This window comes from Ornithodoros turicata, chromosome 1, assembly GCF_037126465.1.
Source record: "Ornithodoros turicata isolate Travis chromosome 1, ASM3712646v1, whole genome shotgun sequence".
Taxonomy (NCBI): domain Eukaryota; kingdom Metazoa; phylum Arthropoda; class Arachnida; order Ixodida; family Argasidae; genus Ornithodoros; species Ornithodoros turicata.
Window position 1 is genome coordinate 65014088 of NC_088201.1, and position 23940 is coordinate 65038027.

Here is a 23940-nt window from a genome sequence, read left to right on the forward strand (position 1 = left end):
GGATCAACTCTGCTCAACATGGCCGGGGGAAGAATGTCAGCGGTCCTTTGGCGGGAAGCCAGAGGAGTCACAAGGCGCCGAAGGACGGAACGACGATCTCCTCTCAGCAGCGCAATACGCGTCCGTCTCCGAGACGAGAGAGCTGCTTCTGCGGCTCTGTCGGCCTGTTCGTTCCCTTCGACACCGCAATGGGCCGGAACCCATTGGAGAACCAGCCTGTGGCCTGCTTCGTAGACAACGTTGTAAGCTATTAACACATCCAACACCAACGGTGCGCATGAGCCTCGGATGCCAGAATTTTCAATTGCATCTTACATCAAAGGAGGTAATAGACGCATAGAAAATCGGAATGGGCGTTGCTAGAGCCCTGCACGGCCCATGCACGGCCTGGGCCGTGCATCTTATTTGCTGTGTGCTCCGAGCCGGCCTAAGCCCGGGCCGACAAAGTACGTCAGCACCACGGGCCGGGCCGGGCACGGGTCGGCAAACATGTTTCCGTGAGCCGGCCGGCAGGACTATTAGTTCATACGATCACGTGCTTGCGTCATTCCTGTGCATATATTTGCAGAAACAAACGAAGTATACTGCATTATGCGTATGGCTCGACCCTCTAAAACCTTCCCACTTCACATTCATGACTCCTCACATCTTTCGTTATCACGTTCGCGAAGCTTAGTGAGAGGGGTAGCGAATGGAAGAGGGAGTTTATCGGCAACATCCTCTACCTCCACAAAAACGTGTAGTGTAGCGATAATGAGCTTGCCCGCGTGCATTCTGGACTTTGGTCTCGCGCTGTATATGTCTCGCGCTCTAGCCTATGGACTGGTATGTCTCTAACCTTGCGTTCTCTTCTGATCAATTGAAATTTGTTTGATTAGCGCTTAAAAGGCGTAAGTTAAGCTGGCGATGCTAGACGGGGCTCTATTCGCTGAGTCACCGGGCCGGGCCGCATAAAAACAGGAAGGCCCGAGCCCGGGCCGGACCGAGCCATTTTTCGATGCCCCCGGACCGGGTCGGGCCCGGAAAAGTCGGCCCGTGCAGAGCTCTGGCCGAGGCTCTTGTTCAAGAGTTTAATTGTATCTCGTCTTTACATTATTTTGCTTACATTATCTACTTTACATTATTACTTTATTTAATATCGTCGTACAAACGTCTTTAACCCAGAAACGAAGAAGAACGAGACCAAAAATGGTACGTCGTCGTCATTTACGGTACTCGCAACCAGGGACTGAAACCGAAACGAATATCGGTTACGGTTACGGTTCAGTGTCAGAACTCTGAAAGCGGTTTCGGTTACGGGGTTCGTCGTTTTGTATTTGCGGTTACCGGTAACCAAACAGTTGAACCGGTATTTTTTCGGTTTTCTCTGCAGGCTACATGGATGTCGCAAAATGAGCTACAAAGTGCAAACGGCTAAAAATGAACACATACTATATCTGTTGCAGGAAATTTTAGCCTAGGAGGACTACACTGCAAGTATATATTAGCGAAAACGTCTTGAACTGTTTCCCCTTTAGTTTGAAGAGAAGCGTAGACATCGAAGAGTGCAACGCACCATATCTATGCAAGAAAACATACTTCTGTAACGTACAGAAATATCATAATAGGCGTCAGAACAGGCCGCGCCAAGGAGAAGCACATACATCGTTCTCCGTATACGGCAGGTTACAACGGACCATCGTTATGTCCCCAAGAGTGTCTTCAGACAGGTTCCCTCTTTGTGGGGATAGGACGAACTTTAGACTGGAAAATGCCCTTTCAACGCTCACTTGCGTTGCCGGCACTGCTAGGACATGGTGGCGAGTTGATTAACAAGGTAGGCAAGAAACACTGCGTGACACTGCGGGACAGCAGACGGGCGCATTTGTGGAAAGCGCAAGCATTAGTCGGAGTAGATCAATGATTGCACCCCACGTCGTAATAAAACTAATAAAACGTTTGAAAGCCAAGAGGAAGTCGGCGGCAGCCACAGAAGAGATGAGTTCCAAGGGGATGGCCCTGGTGACGGCGAGTGTGAGAAATAGAATGTAGGTTTGAGGAGCGACTGCGTCCTTGTCACGAACAGAGACCCAGCGAAATCGAAGCCCGCTATGGTGAAATGTTGTGTGGACATGATTTGTTCCGGGGGTAGATGTTGTCTATTGCGACAAGCTAGACAAGACCAGATAGGACGCGTTTCGTAGCTTGTCGATGACGCAGCTCCAAATATTTCTGATATTTCTGCTGGTTCTCAACTATCTTGTATGGCTGCATGCATCAGGTGTGTGCAGACCGAGTATCAAAAGGGTTGTGAATCGGTGTTTAGCGAGAAGGAGGGTTGGGTGAATGAGTAGGTACGACTCCTGGATCTGCTGTAAATGTCCGCGAACGTGTAGATGTCGGAAGCATCCAAGAAGGGCTGGAAGGCTTTAATGGCCGAAGAGGCTGGGAACAGTCAAGTAAAGCGTTAACTTCCTGTGGGAAAGCGTCGAGCTGAACAAATGGAATTCAGATGGCTTCTTCGTGGAGCAGCTCCTGAGAGCAGGTGAGGGGTCCCAATACGGATGGACTGCTGCGTGAAGCATTACGTCCGAACCTCACACACCCGGCGGTATGGGCGGACAGATGCATCCAGGAGTCAGAGATGAAGACCGGGAGGACTGACAAAAAGGGAAGATCGGCTGTAGAGTACTCCGAACCTCTCGTATGGAGCGCGCGTGAGGATATGAGATTCGCAACGTCCTGCAGGCATAGCTCAGCGTTTCGGACTATCACAAAACTCACGATCACAATCATCTGATAAGGCGTGAGTTCGGGCCCTGATAGGAACTCACGTGGAGGCCGACATGGCGTATCGGTGAGCTCGATCATGCCGCATTTTAGCGCACTCACCGGATAACATCACAGGTGCGGTTACCCCTGCTGGCTTCCAGAAACATAGGGTTTCTGAGCCAAGACAATGTAGTTGCGGGCGCAGTTGACGCACCCCCTCAAACATTTTGCCCCCCCCCCCCCTCCCCCTGAAAAAAATCCTGGCGGCGCCCATGTCAACAAGCTACTGCCGGTTCGGTGATTCTGGGCACCCGAAGAGTCGCTTCAAATCTTGGTACATGTCCCATTCTTCCTTGAAAGGATCAAATACACCCGGACAACAAAGTGTGCGAATGTCCACTTCCACAGCCACTGGTTCCGTGGTGAAAACGGGCAAAGTCACATCCTCGTCGCCAGCTGATATACTAGGAACTTGAAAAACGGAAATGAAAAAGACATACTTCGCTGACACCGAACCACCGCGCGTTGTTATTGCTGAGTGGTCTTCCTGTCTGTGTGGAGGCATGTTGCTCGGAGGTATCTCTCGTCTTGGGCCGACTTCACACGGTACTGTGCCGACATTTTCCTTGCAGCGTGCGAGGAAAGCCCAGGAAAAACACCCAGACAGCACAGCAGGTGACCGGAGCAGGTCCACGGCGCGCTATATAGCCTCACTAAAAACTCAATGGGACTAAACAGAACGTACTGAGGAACTTCATCTGCTCTTCCGTACTCCAGCGGTCGTTGCCTTTTGCGGCTACCATTGTCACAAGGTACCGTATTTTCCGGTGTATAACACGCGCGTTATGAAAAGAAAAAAAGTGCTCTGAAGAGGTCCTGCGCGTTATCTAACGGTGCGCGTTATACACGGAAATATTTTCCTGCGAAGTTCCTCTTCAGGTCAGTGACGTACAAATTCTAACCACTTCCAGGGTGTGCTGTAGCTTTCTCTCATAACTCTTAGGGTCCGTTGACAAAACCGGCGAAGGGACACTGGACTTCATAAACGGTCAATAATCTTTAATTCATTTCAGAAGAATGGCGTAACTAAGAAGGGACGCGAAACGGAAAGCAGAGAGGACACTGAAGTATACTATGACAGCGACGCTGTTGCATCGGAGTTTAACGGATGACTAAATGTGTTTCAAATATCGAATATGCATATATGATGCACCGCTTTGGTTTATTGTGTATACTGGTGGCAGTACAAAAGCTTGTAGCACAATTGCAGTAGGCGTATGCACCGGTGCGCGGTATACATCGAACATTTTTCAAATTCGGCCCGTTTTTACGGGTGCGCGTTATACACCGGAAAATACGGTATATTTCAAGAGGCCGTGACGCCTAGATAAGTGTTGTCGAGACTGTTGAGCTCATGTATCCTTTGCCCTTGTAGCCTTGTAGGATCCTGGTCACAGCATCATTGAGGCTAGTCGAAAGTCTCTGAAGTCTGATGGCGGTATTCCGTTGTCCCTGTCAGCTCTCCTACGTTGTCTTCATCGGTAAACTCGTCATTTGGCTCATTATTAACAGCCTTTAGATCATGAAAGAGATCTTGCAGCTTCTCTTGTAGCACAAAGAAGTCTTGGTCACTCACAGCGTCCGCTCCCGACTTCTCAACAATTTAATTGCTTAGTATGGTTGCTTGTGAGCGTTAAAATCTTCTGTTTTCTTCCAACTTCTCCATGACCGACATGATCCATATATCCTTGGGAGTATAATGCCCAGCCATTCGGGGCAAAACGTAAAACACCAGCGGCATGGCCGAGTGGGCTAAGGCGTCCGCTCGTTGGTGGTAACCAAGGTCGTGCTGTAGACTGGGAGGTGCTGGGTTCGAATCCTACCGCCGGCTGTCCTGTCTGAGGTTTTCCCTGGGTTTTCCGAAGACTTTCCAGACGAATGTCGGCACAGTTCCCCCTGAAGTCCTCCCGGTATTTGGAGCACGCGAAGTTCATGCGGAAGTGTGCAGAGGAACCCCCACATTGAGGCACCCAAGTGTAGCTGAAACTCTTGAAACGAACCTCACAGAATTCAACTACAAATCTGTTTTTAAAAGCATTACCATAAGAAACACAAAGCACTGCTTTCCTATACTGACATCATCACAATACTCCGTATGTAGCGAATACAGAGATATATCAGCCAGCTAAACCTCCACATATGGTTAAAAGGAGAGAGGTAAAAAGCGATGCTTTAAGGGCAACCTCCATGGAGCGAATTTTTGCAACGAAGTTCGCGCGGCAGACTGCCACGCGCATTCCGCCGCCAGTTGTTCGCCGGCACCACCTCCATGGGGCGAAAAACCAGCGGACGGCGTCGGGAAGTCATGCTGTGATGTCACTGTTGCCAGGGTATAAGGTGAAAGCTTAGTGAAATCAGTTGCTCGAGAAATTGTATTTAATGTCACAAATTTTGCAACTAAATACAACAACTATTACAACTATTATTACACGGACTGAGAGTTATACCCGCGTGTTATAGGCAAAAGGTCACGCGCGTCGCGCCCGAAGGAGTCCCGTGGAACCCAGACAACGAGCCGTTGCGATGGCTCATCTACGAGGAGAAAATGGAAATGGAAGAAAAACATAGTTCAGTAGGGGCAGAACATTTCCAATGAAGAGTATAGTGTCAGCAAAATGTGCTACGCGCGCTCTTCGATTTTCAATGCACGCATCCCACGGCGGTAGGTTGGTGAGATGTGCTTTACATTTCGTCCCGACCTCTTAGGAGGCGAAAAAATGAACTCATATCGAAATCTGTGCCTGTTTACCACCGCTTGTTTATTACGATATTCCTTGCCTAAGCGTCACTGGCCAATTTTCTCACAACCTGCGTGCATCGAAGGAAGAGTCTCGCGACAGCAAGATTTTTTTGCACGCTCAACAAATCGGCGAACTTGTCTACTTGAACAGTGTTTGACAAGTCGTACGGAGCAGTCAACTCACGTGTTTATTGCAAAATACATGGTGCATTTGCGTATCTCACCAGGTGGAGGGCTTCAACCACTGCTTCAGTGTATCGCGTGAAGCCTCCTTTACGGGTTGGGAATTTGGAACCGAAATGGAGCCTCGCAGACACAATATTCGCCAACGAAGAGTGGATCATATGTTCCGCTATGAAACAGGCAACGTCCCACTAGCGAACTAATGCAAAGCGGTACCAATCTAACGTACTGCACGCGCTTTTCTTTTCCTAATACATGGCCTGTATGGGGGATTATCAGGTGAAGCCTGCTTTACGTTTTGTCCCGAATTGCTAGGCATGATGACATGAAGCTGGTCGATGGATCCCAGTACTTGAACCTTGTAATCTCTGTAGCCTTGTAGAATGACGGCACCATTCTGTCGGGACTATATATAGTGGAGAATTAGAGACACCCTTTCAAACGAACGTTTATTGTGCGAATGACACTTCGCGACTAGATGAGAATGTGGTGTGACGTGATGGCCCCCACGCAAACGCTCTTCTTCTGGTGAATATGGTTAAGAACGCACAGAAACAGGGACGGACACGGACAGCGCTCTTCATGAAGGTCCCTGTTTCTGTGCGTTCTTAACCATGTTCAGTGCTAACCAACACGCTCCTGTCCTTCTTGCACTGTTGTCTTCTTCTGATGATGATGATAAGTTAAGCGTTGCATTTGCCATAGGTGTGATTGTGCATCATGCATGCATTGTCCTACAGGCCAGAGAACTGACGGGGGAAAAATTATTTCCCTAGTAGTTAGGGTTGCCACCTTTTCCGTCGTCAAATACCGAACGCCGATGGGGCGGGGGGAGGGGGAAGAAGAGGTGATCGGTCGCTGCTGGTGATAAAATACAATCCCTTCAACTCGCGTGAAGCTCTCCAACACAATAGTGACCAAAAGCTGACCAAATCTAAATACCTATACAATACAAAAGTTTTAACCAAGAGTTGCTTTATTTATTTCACACTAGAGTTAAATAAAAAAAAACACGAAAAATAAATGGCACAACTGGGCGTCAGGCGGAAAACCAGTAGAAATCGATGGTAGCCAGGACACGCCGAGAGGCGAGACAAGCAGAAAGGCCCCCGATTGGTCGGCTGGAATGCAGAACATCGCATTTTTGTTGGTCCTGTCAATTTAATTTCCATTGTGCCCAGTGCTGTATGAACTATCTCAAGCTATGGTGAGCTGTTACTATTGGGCCTGTCACGCCTCACTTCATTTTTTGCCCAGTCTTGGATGGCTCGGTACAAGACATTCCGGTACGGACATCTCGGCACACGGACCTTTCGGTACACGGACTTGTACCGACGTCCAAACGTCCGACTGTACCAAAAGGTCCTGTACCGAAAGGTCTGCATACCATCTTGGCTTGGACGAAGTGGACTGTAGGGGACTGTATCAAATTCCTGAGACTTGAATGCTGGGCACGGAGTGTTCTAATATTTTTTTTAAGTTCCGTGTTAGCGCCGCGAAGCAACTGTGGCTATAAGCGGTGTACAGACGTGGACAGATGGAGAGATGACAGCAGGAAGGTGTGTGCGTCCTGGGCCGATTTCAGGGGGAACTGTGCCGACATTCGTCCGGAGAGTCTGCCGAAACCCCAGGGAAAACCTCAGACAGCACAGCCGGTGACAGGATTCGAACCCGTGTCACCTCCCAGTCTCGGCGTGGAGAGCGATCATTCTAATCACTATGCCACGGGAGCTGGTGTTCTAATGAGAGGTTGTCTTCATGCTGCTCAACGTAGCTTTGATTGATCATTTTAGCTATCGCTGAATCTTTGGTGAGAATGACACAAACGGAAAACGAAAGTCGCCAGTTTTTTACTCTGAATTCGCCAATTTCCGAACATTTGATGTCCGGGTTACACCTTAACCCGGACACCGAACGCAAGCCAAGAATTTCCGAACTGTTCGGGTGAAATCCGGACAGGTAGCAATCCTAGTCGTAGTTGATACCGGCCTCGGTGGATCAGTTAGGAGCGTGCCCACCTACTGATCTCGAGGTTCCGGGTTCAATCCCGGCCGAGGACGCCAGCAAGTTGGTTGAAGTTGCTCAGACGTTCGCAAGGAACGTTGAATGCGGCGCGCTGAGCCAGGCCTCCACAGCTCCCCGCATTTGCGGCAGTAGAAAAATAAAATCACGTCACAGTCACGTGGTATTACATCGTCAGGCATCATGACGGATGCCCATTGGCCAAAGGAGGATGCGCGCTCCGGGATTGGTTGATAAAGTTTCGAAATATCTGACAGCTCACTTTTCGCGGGCAGTCGGCCAGGCGGGCAGCTCCAAGCAAGGTCGCTGCGTCTCCGCGGCTCGCCGATGTCGGTTGACCACAACGACCGAAGAGGAAGTGTACGCGCGGGTTTGTTCGTGAGCTATAGTGACTCTGGCCATGTACTGATCTCCGATAAAGTGTCAACCTACGGACATTCTTGCCGGGTCGGAACTGGAATGCTTGGTGAGCTGACGCCTGCTGAGGAACACTTTCGAGCGCTGTCGCATTTTCAAATACAGTGACTAAGAAGAGAGTGTTCGTAACGACAAAAGTATTTCCCGTGACTGTGTGACCTACGGTGCATCGCCAGAATGAGAAGAAGATGCTCATCTGTGAAACACACGCACTCGTGGACTTCGCTCGCCTCCAGAAGTAGACTGTATGTGTGCTTTGCATGTTCGAACTTTGTTTGGTTGCTGTCTATTCAAGGAACGAAACGTCCTGTACGCACGGTGAATATATGAGTCAAGCATTTGGGTTTATATGTTGCATCAATAAATATGTATTTCGCCTATCAAAAATGTCTTAGTTATTTTGGAATAACGGGCGCCATGTATGAAAACCAGTAGAAGTCAGTGGCAGCCAGGGCCGGCCGAAAGCCGAGCCAAACTGAGAGGTTGCTGATTGGTTGGCTGCTAGGCATCACGACGCATTTTCATTGGTCGTATGTCCAGTGTTGCCTGAATTATCTCAAACTATGGGCTCTATGGGGAGCTGTGGGCGCCTGGCTGAGCTTTCGGCGTGTACTACCCTCTCTCCATCTCCCCACGTCTGTACGCCACTCATAACCACAGCTGCTTCGCGGCTCTAACACGACAAAAAAGGTAAGGCTAACGCCACCTAGGTACAGAAGGTTGCCCAAGAAAAGCGGGCAGACTATTTCAAACACGGGCTTTTTGTGGCTACCAGTGGCTGTCCGTCTGGATTATGGTGGTTCGTCTCCATAGCTACGACCGCCGAACGCACGGCTGTGATTGGTGGACTTAATTGTTACGTCACTGCGCTCAAGCGGTCACGCTGTTTCTCGGCGGGGCTGACTACGTGTGAATACGAAAGTAAAGAACGCGCGCGGGGCACTAGAAAAAATAACTGCTGCTGCACAGCTTGAACTGGTGCAGTCAAATCGGAGACATCTAGTTGAAAACATGGCTGGCGCTTAATAGTCACTTTTCGGCCGTGATTAATTCCAGATCCCCCACCCACGTGTTTGGTGCTCTTCCCTTTCTTACCTGTAAACCCTTTACGAGGTCCTGTGTTATTTGATCGAGGACGAAACGTGCCGTGTTGGATATTCACATGGGCAGACTGAACGCACCTCCACCCCCCCAAACATCCCCCACCCCGCAGAATTGGACATTCACAAAGAAACTTGTGAAAACCGTGGAAGTTGCGAGCGCATTCGAAAACTGCGAAAAGCCTCAACATCGGAACCAATCACCGTTCTCCACAAGGAAGGAGGCTAGAAACGGAGGGTAGCGGCCAGTAGAGTCACTAAATAGGGATACAGAGTATCGCATTCCTTTTCCGCGCCGTCCGGTGTCCGCGATTGGGCCGATCGTGCCACCTGGTTTCTCCTTCAAAGAACGCGTCGTCCATGTTGAGTCCCCTCTATCCAAAACACAGGGGTGACACAAACCCGCCATTGTTGTAACTACCCTTTGTAACTACGGGTGCCTTTGGCAAAACTGCCATCTTGTCCTGGTCGCACGTCATAGAAAACGTCATTTTGAGGTCATGTGACTTTGTTTACATCTCGTTTTGCCGCTTACCGACATATCACCGTCGTCATAAAGCCAAGAAATGAACATATTTTGCCCGCGTAAACCATGCGATGCGAGCACCCTCCTGGCCCAGTGGCATTCCTTATGCATTTTTCAAACCGCATAACTCCGCTAGGAATTGCTCAATTTGCATAAAATAAGTCTTGAATTGAAGATCTCAATGGGTTCTAGTACTTAATGGTGCCAGAAATTCATCTTTTATTCATTCATTCATTTTTTTTTAATTTTTTCGCAGACGTCAGAAATTGTGTTTCGCGCTTCCTTCAAATTTGTTGGCTGGTCACAAAATAAATAGACCTAAGGTGAGAATTTTAATCCCATTAAGTACTAGAAAAATATGTCTAAAATCAATATGTCCCGAAAGAATTTGTTTATGTCGAAGCATAAAGTTGCTACACGGATTCTTGTGAGCAGTGGTTAGCGAATGCTGACGCGCTGAGTGACGCTGAGAGGCTGTGCGCGGTGGTGCCATCTATCTGCATGCCACAGAAATCTGCACAAGTGGGAAAAACCGGATGAATTGTCACAATCTGTCTTTTCGCATGTGATAATAAATGGAGTGTGGACGCGCAGCTGTCGCTCGTTATCTCGGAATACTTCGTTCCGTGGTTGTGCTGTGCCTGCCAGTCACGGTTTTTCGCATAGCAGGAAACCTGTCTGCGGAAAACGGAAGAGACGCAAAGAACAAGCCCTGAAATTCTACAAGAGAAGGCATCTGGGTAATCTTTAAAAAGGGACGGACGGTCTCGTACCCCCTGCCCCTCTCATAAAGTGTACCATTCGATTGCCCTTTGTTGAAAATGGAATACTGCGAATTTACCCGACAAAACACGCCACAGTTATTAAATAACCGAATTAAATTGATAAAGACTGCAGAGCATGCCGCGATCTGTGTTGACAATAATAAGAACAGCCACGCAGCCCTGCGGGAAAGTCCGTGATAGGATACAGAAATCGTCTGCTTTTGCGCGCGCTAGTACATCGGCGTGAGCAGACGACTTGCAGAAGTTACTGGGAACCGCAGCAACTCTCGTACATTTTCTTTCAGTTCTCAGGTGAAAATGCACATTCTAAGAAGTGGCAAGCATGGTGGTTTAGAACAACTATGTTAATCCTCAGAGACAAGTCGCAGGACAACCCAACCCACAATCACAAATCTGAAGTCGCCGGCCATCGGTGCGCGCGGTCGCATTACAGCTCCGACCAAAAATATATTACGCGCGCTTCCATTACACTCCCCGTTGCACACTGATCATGCTTCGAAATGAAGTGTCGCTGACGACGTACATGGGGAAGGAGTGCGTGTTTATTTAAAAAACACATTAAATACTCTCGGAAAGAAAACACGTGACTTAGCTTCCACGTATCCGATTATGCGCCACATTATTGGAGACCCCACAGTCAATGCTCGGACTACATTCTCCGCTCGCGGAGGTAAATGCCTGAGTGTCCCCATTTCGAGAGCAAAGGGGATGACTCAACCCAAGGTCGACGTACCCGCAGGCCGACGTCATACGTGACGTATGCATGAGAGAAGCGCACGTTTCGTCGTCTGCTATTACGGCACGTTTCGACAAATTCCTCGAAAACCACTTGGTTATTCCGAATGAAACTTTGACGGTTGAATGTGTACAGTACTCGTGAAGCTAGTTTTGGCTAAGTTTCGGAATCGCCCCGGCTGTACGAGACCGTCCCTTTAATCTTTCATCGAGAGCTAGCAGAAGCGACAGTACGCAAGACGTGTCTGCAGAAACGTCCGGAAACAGACCCTGTGTTGTTGAAGGGCGAAGCATTGTGGACAATATGCACTTGTTCAACTAATTTCAAGCTCTGAGAATCCACAGTCCATTCAACTGCACACTTGCTGCCATGCAGATAACGTCAAAGAACAGAAATGGATTGCGGAGCAAAATTACGCTGCAATGTAAAATGTGCTTGCTGAAGGCCGTTACAACTACTGAGGGCCAACCAGATAGCATGTCAGATCGTATGGACGTGAACGGAGTAGCTGTATCCAAAGAAGTGACAGGGCGCTGACAAGCTGGTGCATGATGAGAGAGGCGGTACCCGAGACGGGGAGGGAGAGAGACGACACAACAAGAATTCTCGAACACAGCAAAAATTTTTATTTACCAGAGCTCTATATATTCAAAAACCTCCGGAGAGGAGGAAGAGGAAGGAGGGAAGGCTTGCTTACGCAGTTGCCACGTGTACTAATCTCACGGGTCTCCCTGAGCAACCTACACTTGGCGTAGGTTGCTCAGGGAGACCTGTGAGATTAGTACACGTGGCAACTGCGTAAGCAAGCCTTCCCTCCTTCCTCTTCCTCCTCTCCGGAGGTTTTTGAATATATAGAGCTCTGGTAAATAAAAATTTTTGCTGTGTTCGAGAATTCTTGTTGTGTCGTCTCTCTCCCTCCCCGTCTCGGGTACCGCCTCTCTCATCTAGCTGTATCCAATGTGCTATCCACTGGGGCTGGGTGTACTTTGAGCGGTTCTATAATGATTAGCTCCATCCAGAGCTTCTTGACCCACGCATACCACGCAGTATGCCGATCAGGGACGCTGACTACAAGAAAAATACAACACGCAGGAGAGGTCTTCGTAAAGCAACCATTTCGTCAGACTGTGTATTCATACTGCTGTGCATGGTATATGCACTACAATTCCCTTTTCGTCACACAGCTCTGCATTGCTGTGCTTGCAGTTGACCCCAATGTGGCCTTCATCATCTAATCCAAGTTATCGGACCCAGTGGCCGAAGCCTCTGCTCCGCCTGCGCGGTGTCATGACTTACATGAGCACATTCCCGTGGAGCGTGGACTGCGTCACACAGAGGGATACTGTACCCTAGCTCACTTATCATTATCACAGGAAGCTTGATTCGTGTATGTTTGTGTGTCCGTGGTGCTCCTGGTGTCCATTGGGTACTGTTTATTGCGGAAGCTTATCTCTTGTATTCACCTCTTAGACTTCCATCAGAACCCTTGTGCGAACAAACTCAGTTCAGCCACAGGTGTCACACTCCGATTCTCATAATCAGCTGTTCGTTTTTTTTTTTGTTTTTTTTGTCTACACATATTTGAGCTCTTCTTAGTCGGTATGCCGCTTAACTGAAATATGCGCATCCTGCACAACGCTGTAGTTGGTCAGCTTATTGCCCAATCCCATTTGTGTGCGGCAGTCGCATCCTGTTATAGACAACACTCAAACGTTACGTTGTCCTGAACTGTCCTTGTGGATTACGACGTGCTGTATGAGGGATGCGTGAGTTTCAATGAAATAACGCAGCGTTCACACGCAGTGGCGTAGCCACGGGGGGGCTAGGGGGGGCTCGAGCCCCCCCTACCCGCCACGGACCGACCCACGCAAATCGCGCAAATCCGAGGAGAACATAATAATATGGGGGGGGGGGGGGGGGTTCCGTTTCCGAGGTAATTTCGGTACTGGTTTCTGTCTCTCATCCGGAACTCGTACTGTCTGGTTTTTGGCTTTTTCATGTCAGATATTCTAGTTACATAATGGATGCAAAAGGACAGCCACACCAAACACAAACACTAAAGACTTTAATGCAAAGTTCGTCACGAATCTTATACACCGCAAGTAGATGCCTCTCTAGGTTGCGGAAATACATGCCTTTAAGTTTCAAAAGTATCCGCTCGTGCGCAAAAATATCACGTCGTCCAAAACTTTCGCGTCCATCTTGCTGCGCAGTGGGCTCAACACGAAAGGAAGTCCCGAAAACAAACAAACAAACGAACGAACGAACGAACGAACGAATACACGGCACTGAATTAGATCAGTGCCGTGCATGCCAAAGGGAGTCTGGCCATTAATGGGACCTGCCAATACCTGAGGCTCCACCCACTTTTTGAGGTATAATCACAGGTCGAAATACAGTTGTCTATTGTTACATCCATCCAGTACTTATACCTCACCCTTATTTACTGGGCGCTACCATTTTGGAGAAAATTGATGGATTTGGATTGAAACGGATATCACTGGTGAGAGACCAAAACGACGGATTTTGCGCCCACTTTTATCAACGCCATCTGCACGGAGAGAGGCAAGCTGGGAAGGCTCAGAATTATAAAAATGGTTGCTGGCAGAAGTGATTGACCAGGATGGCTGTACAACCGCTACTTCGTAGCAGACGACAGCCGGTATGAAGTTTTATATCACGTAATGTAAGTACATCGAATCAAAAAGGAGCAAAGGTGTATGTATAAATAAAATGCAATTATATAATGCAAAATCCTACGTATAAGGGTCGTCGTCCTTGCTATTTCCTTGGTATCACGATCTTAACTAGGCCTAAGGTTAGTGACGAAACATCCCATTTTCACGTAAATAGAGTGTTTTAGCAGACCGTTGTTAACGTGGCTTGCGTCAACGTATCAACCGGATTCAATCAGTGGATAAGATTCTGAGTCACGCGCGACTACGATTGGTTCCGATGGACACGATAACCTTATCAACGGTATACTAAAACTCGCTAATAATGATGGCGGAGCGAAAGTTGAAGCTGATTTTGCACATGCGTACATGAGGATATGTACTCACAGTATGAAATTAAAGTAGTCTGTGAAAATTTTTTGTCACGAAATCTCCGCTTCGCCGTTCCAAGCACCATCCTCCATTTTGGAGAAAATTTGGTGTCATGGCAGCTCCCATGGAAAACGGTAACCAATGAAATGCGCCTAAGTTTGACTGACAGGTCGAGCCTCTTTTTAGGCTCCTCCTATTGGCCAGACTACCTTTGGCATACACAGCACTGAATTAGATCGTCCTGTGCTCCATCTATTGAGCGGAATTGACGAAACGCGGAGGGTGTTGCAGGAGCAGTCTAGAGGCCCACAACTTTGTTTCTGGTTTTGGTCAGTATAGAATGTTAGGCGGCCGAAAACAGTTTTCCCACAATTAGTACAACCGTAAGCGAAATTGGGACGCCTGAAATAGCTCCCCGAACGTCCCGTGCGCGAAACACCCTCATTCGCCTTCACGATAGGCACGTGATGAGCCCCACCACACGCGTGGGGATCGGAACCGAAACTGAACCCGAACCGAAAACCGGAAAAAACCGTTATTTTCTGACGAACCCGAACCGAACCGAACCCGAACGATTTTTTTTGCTTGTCCTGAGCCGAACCGGAACTGAACCGAAAAAAATTGATACGGTTACCGGTTCGGGAATCGGTTCAGAGGTGAATTAATTGTACTACTGACCGACCTTTTTTTTTTTGCTCTCCTGTACGGTTATCTCACGCCTTTCTCTTACAATCGTGTACGGTGAGCGTAAGCTTGCTTGCATGTAGCAAAATTACTGCCCGTGGACCGGTTAAACCGAGGCCGAAAAAAGTAACTGTTCCAATCCCTGTAAATGCCCCGACCGCTGACAGATTTTTTTTTTTTGTCTGTGTATGTGCGGGGGTGGGGTGGGGGTGGGGGGTTCTCCCTGAGCCGAACCCGAACCGAACCGATATACCTGAACCGGTTCAAGCTGATAATTTCGGTTCAGCGGAGCTAAACCCGAACCGAACCAATATGCCTGAACCCGAACCCGAACCGGACCGAAAAAAATACCGGTTCCGATCCCTGCACGCGTCACATGTGACGCAAGTGGTGAGGACGCTCCTCATTGAACCTGGGATCACATGATCGAGGTGAGCAACATCGCGCAGGCCGGAGCGTCTGCTAACGCTTCGGAGACGCCATACGTACTCCGGCTACGTGATGTCCGAAATGGAGAGTTTGAAGGCTGTCCACGACACAACCACGATTTTTTTTACCGCAGATACCACGGGAAAACGAGTGGTGCAGCCCGAAATTAACTGCGCTTGTACAGCGAAAATCCCGTGCTTCTCGCCAGTGTGCAGCCTGTCCGACAGTTTTCACCGCGCAGTTGGTTCAGTGGCTAACAGGTGGCGCCACAATACCGCCGCCATCCTTTGCTTTCTGCTACTGTGAATTTTGAGATTGCACAGAAGCCACGGATATATTACTCTTGTGATTGTAATCTTACTTTCTCAGGCTGCATATATGCTTTGTTTTTTTTAGAAAACGTGATATAAATCATATAAAGAATAGAAGTCCACAAGAAACAGCTCGCAATGTTCGTAGCAGACGGTTTTTCCTGCGAACGAATGAGGGGCTCTCTACCACCAACGTCACAGTAGAGTGTGTGTGGTCTGCAGTTGGAGCTCTCCGGCCTGTCACCGCGGCAGCGATTTTCCAAATTAATTGCACCGTGGTGAAACAACTTTGGACAGAAATATTTTGTGGGAATGCTTTTCATACACTGCTTTACAAGATGACAGCAGTTTTTGGCCATGTTAGATACCACTTTAATGCTCCTTTAACGCGCGGTCGTCACCACATCTTTGAAGTCGTAAACAGCACGAGGCCATATGTGCAAAATTGTGGGTTTTACTGCGAGATTATCGGATAAAAATAATTACAGTCATCGAAAGATATCCAAAACGTCGCGCAGAAACAGCAACTGCATTGTTTACAAACGGTTTTGCCGCCATCTTTAAAGGGACTATGAAACGATTTTTTTCTTCGTTTCGTTCGAAAGAAGACATTTTTCTGAGTCTAGAACCGAAATTTTACTTTCGTCGCGCGAGCGGATTTCTCGGGAGCGAATTTAAACGGAGCGGCGAAGGGAGGACAGCTGGCGCCGCGCCGTGACGAGCTGCCGAGCGGAGACACAACGGGCAACTTGACGCGACCACGGCCGGCTCAGCAACACGAAATCGTGACGTGTTGCCGAGCCGAGGAATCCCGCCAGGAGCATGCGCCGTAGGATTCCGCGTATGCGTTCATCGGGAGTGGAAATCTCCATGACAGCAGCTTTCGCGCGATCGGCAGATTTCGGCAGTGGCGGCAGCCACAGCGCGAGCTCGCGGCATTACTTGCCATTGTGCAACACCGGTGACGTAACGGGGAACCGAAGAGCGGTCCGTACCACGGTGGTCCGTACAGTTACACCATCGGCAGGGAAATATGCGCGGGAGAGGAGGAACGCGGTAGAGACATTTCCAGCGCGCGCTCCTCGCAGAGTGGAGCGATTTCGTCCGGAAAAATTTGTGGCATATTAGTTTCTCTGCGGGAAGAACAGTTTCCATCGAAAAAAAGTATGGGGGTTCGGGAAATTTCATAGTCCCTTTAAGGTCACGTGTGCCTCGACGTTTGCTGACGTGCGACCAGGACCTGTCCAGGATGCATTGCGTTCGCCCAGCACCGCTTTCGTCTACGGCGCAATACATTGAGTGCCACCCCTGTGCAGGGGCGGATTGAAGGATCTGTCGTGGGGGGGGGGGGGGGGGCGGTCTTAAGGAAATTTCGTGCTTTACGGCACAGCATCATCCAGGAGATAGGGTTTTTACATAGGGAACACAGCCCCCCCCCCCCCCCCCCCTGTGATCCAGTTCTCCGGCGGAGAAGGGGAAGATTGGAGTCCCATTGCTAGGCGACGTAGCCGCGCCGGACCCAAGATGGCGGTCTTGCTCGCCGGCGTGGCTCAGTGTCGCTACTCTGCTCCCTATTTAGTGACTCTAGCAGCCAGGATATGTGGTATGCTTACAAAATTCAAATAGCCCTTTCCGACAAAGCGTATGCACATGCGCAGCCACCAGGCGACCGCCATGTTAACTGGGGGGAAATAATCGTAAGTTGCGTGGGCGTTTGACACTGAGACTTAGCGACGCTTTGTACTCTGAATATGAGCAAGATGTGCGCATTCACTTTTTCCGCATTCTCCTTGTAGTCCTCTTGCTACTTTTGTCACGCGACGTGCCAGTCCGTATGAGTGTCGTCATGATTACGGGGGGGATGACATTCGACATTTCGCCGCCGGGGGGAGGCACGCGAATATGGAAATGGTCCACTGAGAAACGGTACCAGATGTACCTGCTTAGCTCGTATGTAGAGCAAATATCTGTCGTGTGCAAGGAGCCCCGCACATCAGAAATCGTCACACACTATACAAAGTTTATTTGTAGAAATTCTCATAACCAAAGCCAGTCACTAATATGCCTTGTTCAATTGCAGCAAGGAGGAGACTTGCACCATTATTGTTACCCTCTACATGAAGTACACGTGTTACAAAACTTCATGTATCACAGCTCCTACTTTCTTTACACAAGAGACAAATCACAACTCTCAGAAAGTCCTCTGAAGATTTGTATATAATATTGTAAACAAACTGACTCGTAACACCGACAGCTCGTAACAAACGGGAACATGGAATTGCACCTTTTTTTTTCTTTTTGTGCCTTTACCAGATAAGAATGGTAATGGGCTCTTGGCACTCATGCACTTGCAGGTATGCAAAATGTTACAGAAACATTTTTTGCGATGCATTCCCAGGTTTAAAAGAAACGTCCTACACATATATGTATTCTACAACTGAATTATAGCGCACAAAGCATTATCACAAAACAACAGGGAATGTATGGTTCACTAAAATTCGGTCATTAAAATGTGAAAAGCAACAGGAAACAGACCAAGGAAGCTCGATGCAACAAAAGTTAAAGTGCATAGGGGTGGTTGGCACTCACCTTATTAGAGCAATGCTTCAATTCACAGCACTGGGTGGACAAAAAAAATGTGTGGAATCCATCCCTATGCACTCGATTCTGTATATTGTGCTGCTATGAAACAAACACCACCAAAAATGACACATTTTAGAGAGATTTTTATAAAGGTGCCACATAAGCCTGTTGCTTCAAATTAATACAAGTCCCCCTTCCTTACAGGTACTGCACTCTCTGACAGCCAGTTATTAGTGCACCACACTAGCCTCATCAACTAAGCCCCACAACTCCATAAACGCGACTCTTATATGCAACAGATAGCCAGAACAAATTTTTGCACGAAAAGTACAACAAATAAAACAGTTTTTGTCATGTGCATGAGACATTTTCTAAAGGGCAGTTCCTGGTATCATGGTGTAAAAACTTGAGCAGCAGTTTTGTCCGGCATCTTCACTGGAGTCCATTTCTCTACCTCAAAGGTCCTGCAGTGCCTCAGTGCCGTGTATATGTCACAGCACAAAACATCTAAAGACCCATCACAAGCATCAGTGCAAGATTTGAGCAACTTGCAACAGCGATTCCTTCCATACAGCATTGTTCCTGTAGTACATATGTACAGTGCTCTAACAAGTATACAACTAAATTGGTCATAATGCAAGATGCACATTTTGTATAAATAACCGAAGAGCAGCTATTCTCACAAATGTTAAGTGTGTGCTAGCAAAGCAAAGGTGTATGTGGTATTCTACTTCAATTTTATGCGTACAATATGGAAAAGACAAGAGAGATGTTAGAGCTACACATGCTGTAGTGGCTATCACGACCATACTACTTTTGCTTTCTTTTTTTTTTACATTTGGTTTTCAGTGTTAGTTTAAAGGTGCTAAATAATTACTTGCACGTCTGCATGTACTCTGCTCTGCTCAAGAACACATGAAACGAACAAATAGGGAGACAAAAAGAATGTCGCAGCCGCAATAATAAATAGAGGTGTGTGTTACACCACTGCATATGCGAAGCAATCAACAGTCAAACCTTTTATGCCAGAGATCATGACATTGCACCAAAATGGCATATTATACATTGCACGTTCAAGCACACACGCAAATTGTATTGCATTTGTAGCATGATTTTCGAGTAACATGGCCAGGAACTGTTTGCAGATTTGCTGTACAGCGAAACTTTTGCGTGTGACCGTCAACAGTTCATAGCCTTAGCGTATTTTCAAACACTTAAAATAAGCTGTGACACTGAATGTTGTGTGTATTAGTGAGGATGACTTTCTAAGGTATGTGATTTCACTTCCAGAATCAGAAGCGATAGCTATTAGTGACATTACATGAAGCATGATTGAAGACCACAAAATTACAGCATGTACCAGCAAAAATGCATGCATCAATTTACATATGGCTCATAGCACACATAAAAAGCCATGTGCTTATGTGCCAAAATGCCATGCAGAACAGCTATTGCAGTCAAATATTTTCTCTTCTTTATTTGTTCATGTGTTAACACCTTTCTCAGTGCTGAAACAGAATTTACTCTCCCCTACTCCATCTAATGATGTTGATTAGTCATTCATAATCCATCAATGATAGCAAATGACACAATCCATCTTTTTCTCCAAGTACTATATGTGTGAAGAACTTGGAGCGTCCAGTAACTTAACCACCAAAATGTCTGCAGATACGTACCGAGGTTCACCAGCTCTCCACTATAGGATGTTTTAGTCATCTAACTAGGGCATGGGACTTAATGCAAATGCACAATTCTTTAATGCTGCACACGCACCTCAACCTGCACAATACACATAAAGCTTGTGGCTGTGTGTAATAAAACCATATATGATTAACAAATGAATAAGATGTGTGTAAGTAAGATGCTGCTGCATGGGACAATGTAAAAATATTTGACATAAACTACTGCATACTTAAGCCAGATATGTTTAACTTGCAAAACAGAGAGCGACAGCATTTTACTTCTGTTGGAAAGCTTTTATGGCTGACCAGAACAACATTTTTGGTTGCACTATCTAGTGTTGCAATAACATGCAACGTGTTGGAGAAATTTGGTACCTAAACTACGGGCTGAATGTCAACTGATGTGTGCCTCAGAAAGAAAACAGTTCCGGTAACTTGGATTAGTTTTGGTAGATTACAGACTTTCTGTTCAAGGTTGAAGGTGTTTTGTCCCAGAGGAATCAATGACTGATGAAGTAGGGTGTGGGAAGAAAATAGTGTGGTTCTATTTCGCTGTGGTACACACTATTATGGGGCAGTTTGCGTAACCTTCTAAAATATAAATGTGACCGGCAGCTACAAACAATACAGGGCCAATCACTCATAAAAGGCAATGAAAAGACTGAGAAATGCATCTCATCTTTGACATGTGACTTGAGAGTGAGATTTTCATTACAGTGGAATTCGTTCAGCTTTTAAGTGTCACACCAACAATGCAACGTTTCTCACGTGCATGTTTTTCTCACAAAATGTGTTTCGTGTGAGCTGCTGGGGAAAGTCTCCTTTCTTTTCAGAGTTATTTCACATTTCTTAAGTGGATTGACTTGACAATATAGAGATAAGGTATTCAATAAAATCAATTTTGCGAAGATCAAGGATTGCTGGAAATACCAGTTTTACTTTAAGCATGGCTCAGCTTACAAATTGCCTCAAACACCACTTGATCAATTTTTTTGGACATGAACTGCTCACCCCTTACTCATTCAAGTAAAACATAACAGCTGCAAAAATATAGTAGTAGAGCTTACGGTGCAGCAGCAGAGTTTGCATTCTTAATAGCAGATATTTTTAATACATAATCACATATTCTCCCGCATATGTTTGCCTTTTTACAAGTTTTCAGTGTTTAAAGTCACGGGGCCCTGTTGATAATCTAAACGCATGCATAGTACTGCTATAGTATTATGCAAGAAAGAGTTTCCAAATAGCTTCCCCAGTTTGGTATATATATGGCCATACCTAAATATACTGGGGCTTCAGTTGTACTGCCATGCTGTTTCCCCAATACACATGAGGTTCCATGCAACATTCAAATTCGAAGGCATTGTGGTACTGCTTGCAGTACTAGGTGTTGCAAGTGCTTTCTTCACCATACTTTACTTGTCCCTTTTGTTTATCTTCTCTTTCTTCTTTGTTCTTTCTTTCTTTGTTGGGAATAGCAAGTCACTATAGCGCAGGCTAACCTTTCCCTCCCTTTTTGTAAATAATAAACATATTCTCCCGCCTCCTGTTTACCGCAGGTTATAACATCATGAATGCCACCACGTACCAATACTGCGACTCGATTTTCGTTGTCAATGTTCGCACACAGTCATTTAAAAAAAACTTGATCAAGAACTGTCTGTGTCCATACACTTGTAAGCTGGAGTGACTACGTTTCTCTCATTTGTTCATATCAGCTTGCATACTACTATTGAGATTTTACACGGTACTGGATGATCATAGAAGTTCACAACTTGCAAAGCGCAAGATCCAGTAACCACGGCATTTCTTATGGGTTACCTTCCAGTGCAGAGATCGCTTTCTAGTGCTGTGGGTGATTCGAGTGACTGCTGCCCAGAGACAAGAATATAACTGTGACCATTGCAATATGTAATACATGCCGCTACATGCACATATAAAGGCTTAGGAAAGTGTAACACACTTTAGACTGACAGACAGTGCTAAGTGTAAACAGTTACTTTCCAGAGTGATTAAACGATTAGCCGCACTTTATTACTAGTCCTTCAGTAGACTCTCAAGTGCTCGTGGATATGATTACTGCAATTCCTACTCACATCTCATTTGTTCGTTAGGAGTGGCTTTTCTCCATGTTATAAGCGACGCATACCCACACATATTATGTCGATTATACAATGAGAGAATTACGTTACTTTCCTGCATCTGTGTGAAGCTCCTTCACCGTGTTGATTACAATGTGGAGACTACAGTTAGAAACTACAAAGTTGACACGTGGGTCATGTGTGGCTACTGAAAACTCGTTGCTAGCACTGAAAATGTCACCGTCCAAGATCTCCGACAATGTCTGGAGCTATCACCATTATTCCAATGAATACACATAATAAACAAATATCTCTTATGTACACCCTCATGTACTCTAGACTGTACATTTAAAAGTCAATACCTATTCCAAGTGCAGTTCAACTCACAAGCACGCTCACAGAAAGTCTTGGTGTGGCAACATGTGTTTTTGTGCACACTAACTTTCATCATACTTGCCATATGCCTTCAGACATCCACAATATCATCACTTGAATTTCCAGAGTCAGCCTTTGTATCATCGTCCTCCTGTTTCTCCTTCCCCAGTGATGCTGTTGACACGCGGCAGGAAGACCTCAGTGGAGATTCAGACAGGAATGATGCTTTCGCTGTAGACGTTAGCGACGACATAGACACCGACGAGAATTCAAAAGATTCTCTAGTGTGGGATGTGCTTCTTGATATGCTCTCTATGTGGTGCAATCAAAACAGAGCGAGGCGTTACACTGTATCCAACCTGTTATACTATGTTTTTGCCACCTCCTGATGTGAATGTCATGTAACGTAAGTTTTATTATGTAAATTTGTCACTTTTTGTCACAGGTGACTTTTTTACTCCACCAATGTGAAGAGCGCCGAATTTACTCAAATTCATGATACTTGACAGGGATATATTTAGGAGCTACCCCAAAGGAAAAAAAGTCCTGAGCATCATGCTTTTCAGTCCAGAGCAGCAAGAGCATAGCGCTCGTTTTTTAGCACAATCGTTGCCAGTTCCACGAAAGGAGGTTGCAAACCCAGCCCACAGAGGGTAGTTGAAAAAGTGAGAGTTCTTGAAACTGGGAGAGGGAAGGCGTGGTCCCAGCGGAAGCCGGATGCAATAAGCCATGCCTGTGTAATCTCTTTCTACTATTTTTGTGCGGGCTGAGCATAGCAACCTCCTCTCATCAGACAGACAACGATTGCGCCAAAAAATTTGTTGCGCACTATGCTCTGGATGCTCCGTAAAGCATGCTGTTCGGTTATTTTTTCCGACGGGATAGCTCCTCAATATCCCTGTCAATTATCATGAATTAATAAATTCAGCATGATCCTCACATTGGTGGGGTAAAAAAGCGACCTTTACTTGGCCTGTAGTGGCCTTTGGTTCCCAAAAATTTACATACCTAATAAAACTTGCGTTACATAACATTCACATCAGGAGGTGGCAAAAACGTAGTAAGAACAAATGCCATTGACCGCATGATCCTAGGTGGCGTACTTTTTAAAATTATAATTCGATGACACGTTTTCTGGGACACCCTGTATTTGTAGATAAATTAGGATAAGGCAAGCTGGTGTATACTTCAAAAAGGCAACATTTCCTCGAGTTAGAGGAAGCACAATAAGACGTGCAAAGATAAAGGGAAAAGATAACGAAGAAAATGTTGTTCTGATAATCCAGAACTACTACTGCTTTTATATGCTGTACCAGTTCAAAGTCAGGAACATCAAAGTATACATACACATTATGTCTGTTGTTCCTTTCAATTATCAGTGCAGTGACCGTACTATTTTGGAATGCATGATTACTTTTTAAGAGGTAT

The 23940-nt window shown here is 46.7% G+C and overlaps 1 protein-coding gene across 4 annotated transcripts in view; it reads right to left on the minus strand.

The window, feature by feature from the left end:
• Window positions 1–17791: 17791 nt before the first annotated feature.
• Window positions 17792–23940, minus strand: part of LOC135378331 (F-actin-uncapping protein LRRC16A-like) — an 83000-nt gene continuing 76851 nt past the window's right edge. For all 4 annotated transcript variants that reach the window (XM_064611344.1, XM_064611343.1, XM_064611341.1 and 1 more), the window contains one exon: window positions 17792–22824. In XM_064611344.1, the coding sequence (XP_064467414.1) occupies window positions 22604–22824 (221 nt within the window). In that variant the 3' untranslated portion in view covers window positions 17792–22603. The remainder of the gene's footprint in view (window positions 22825–23940) is intronic.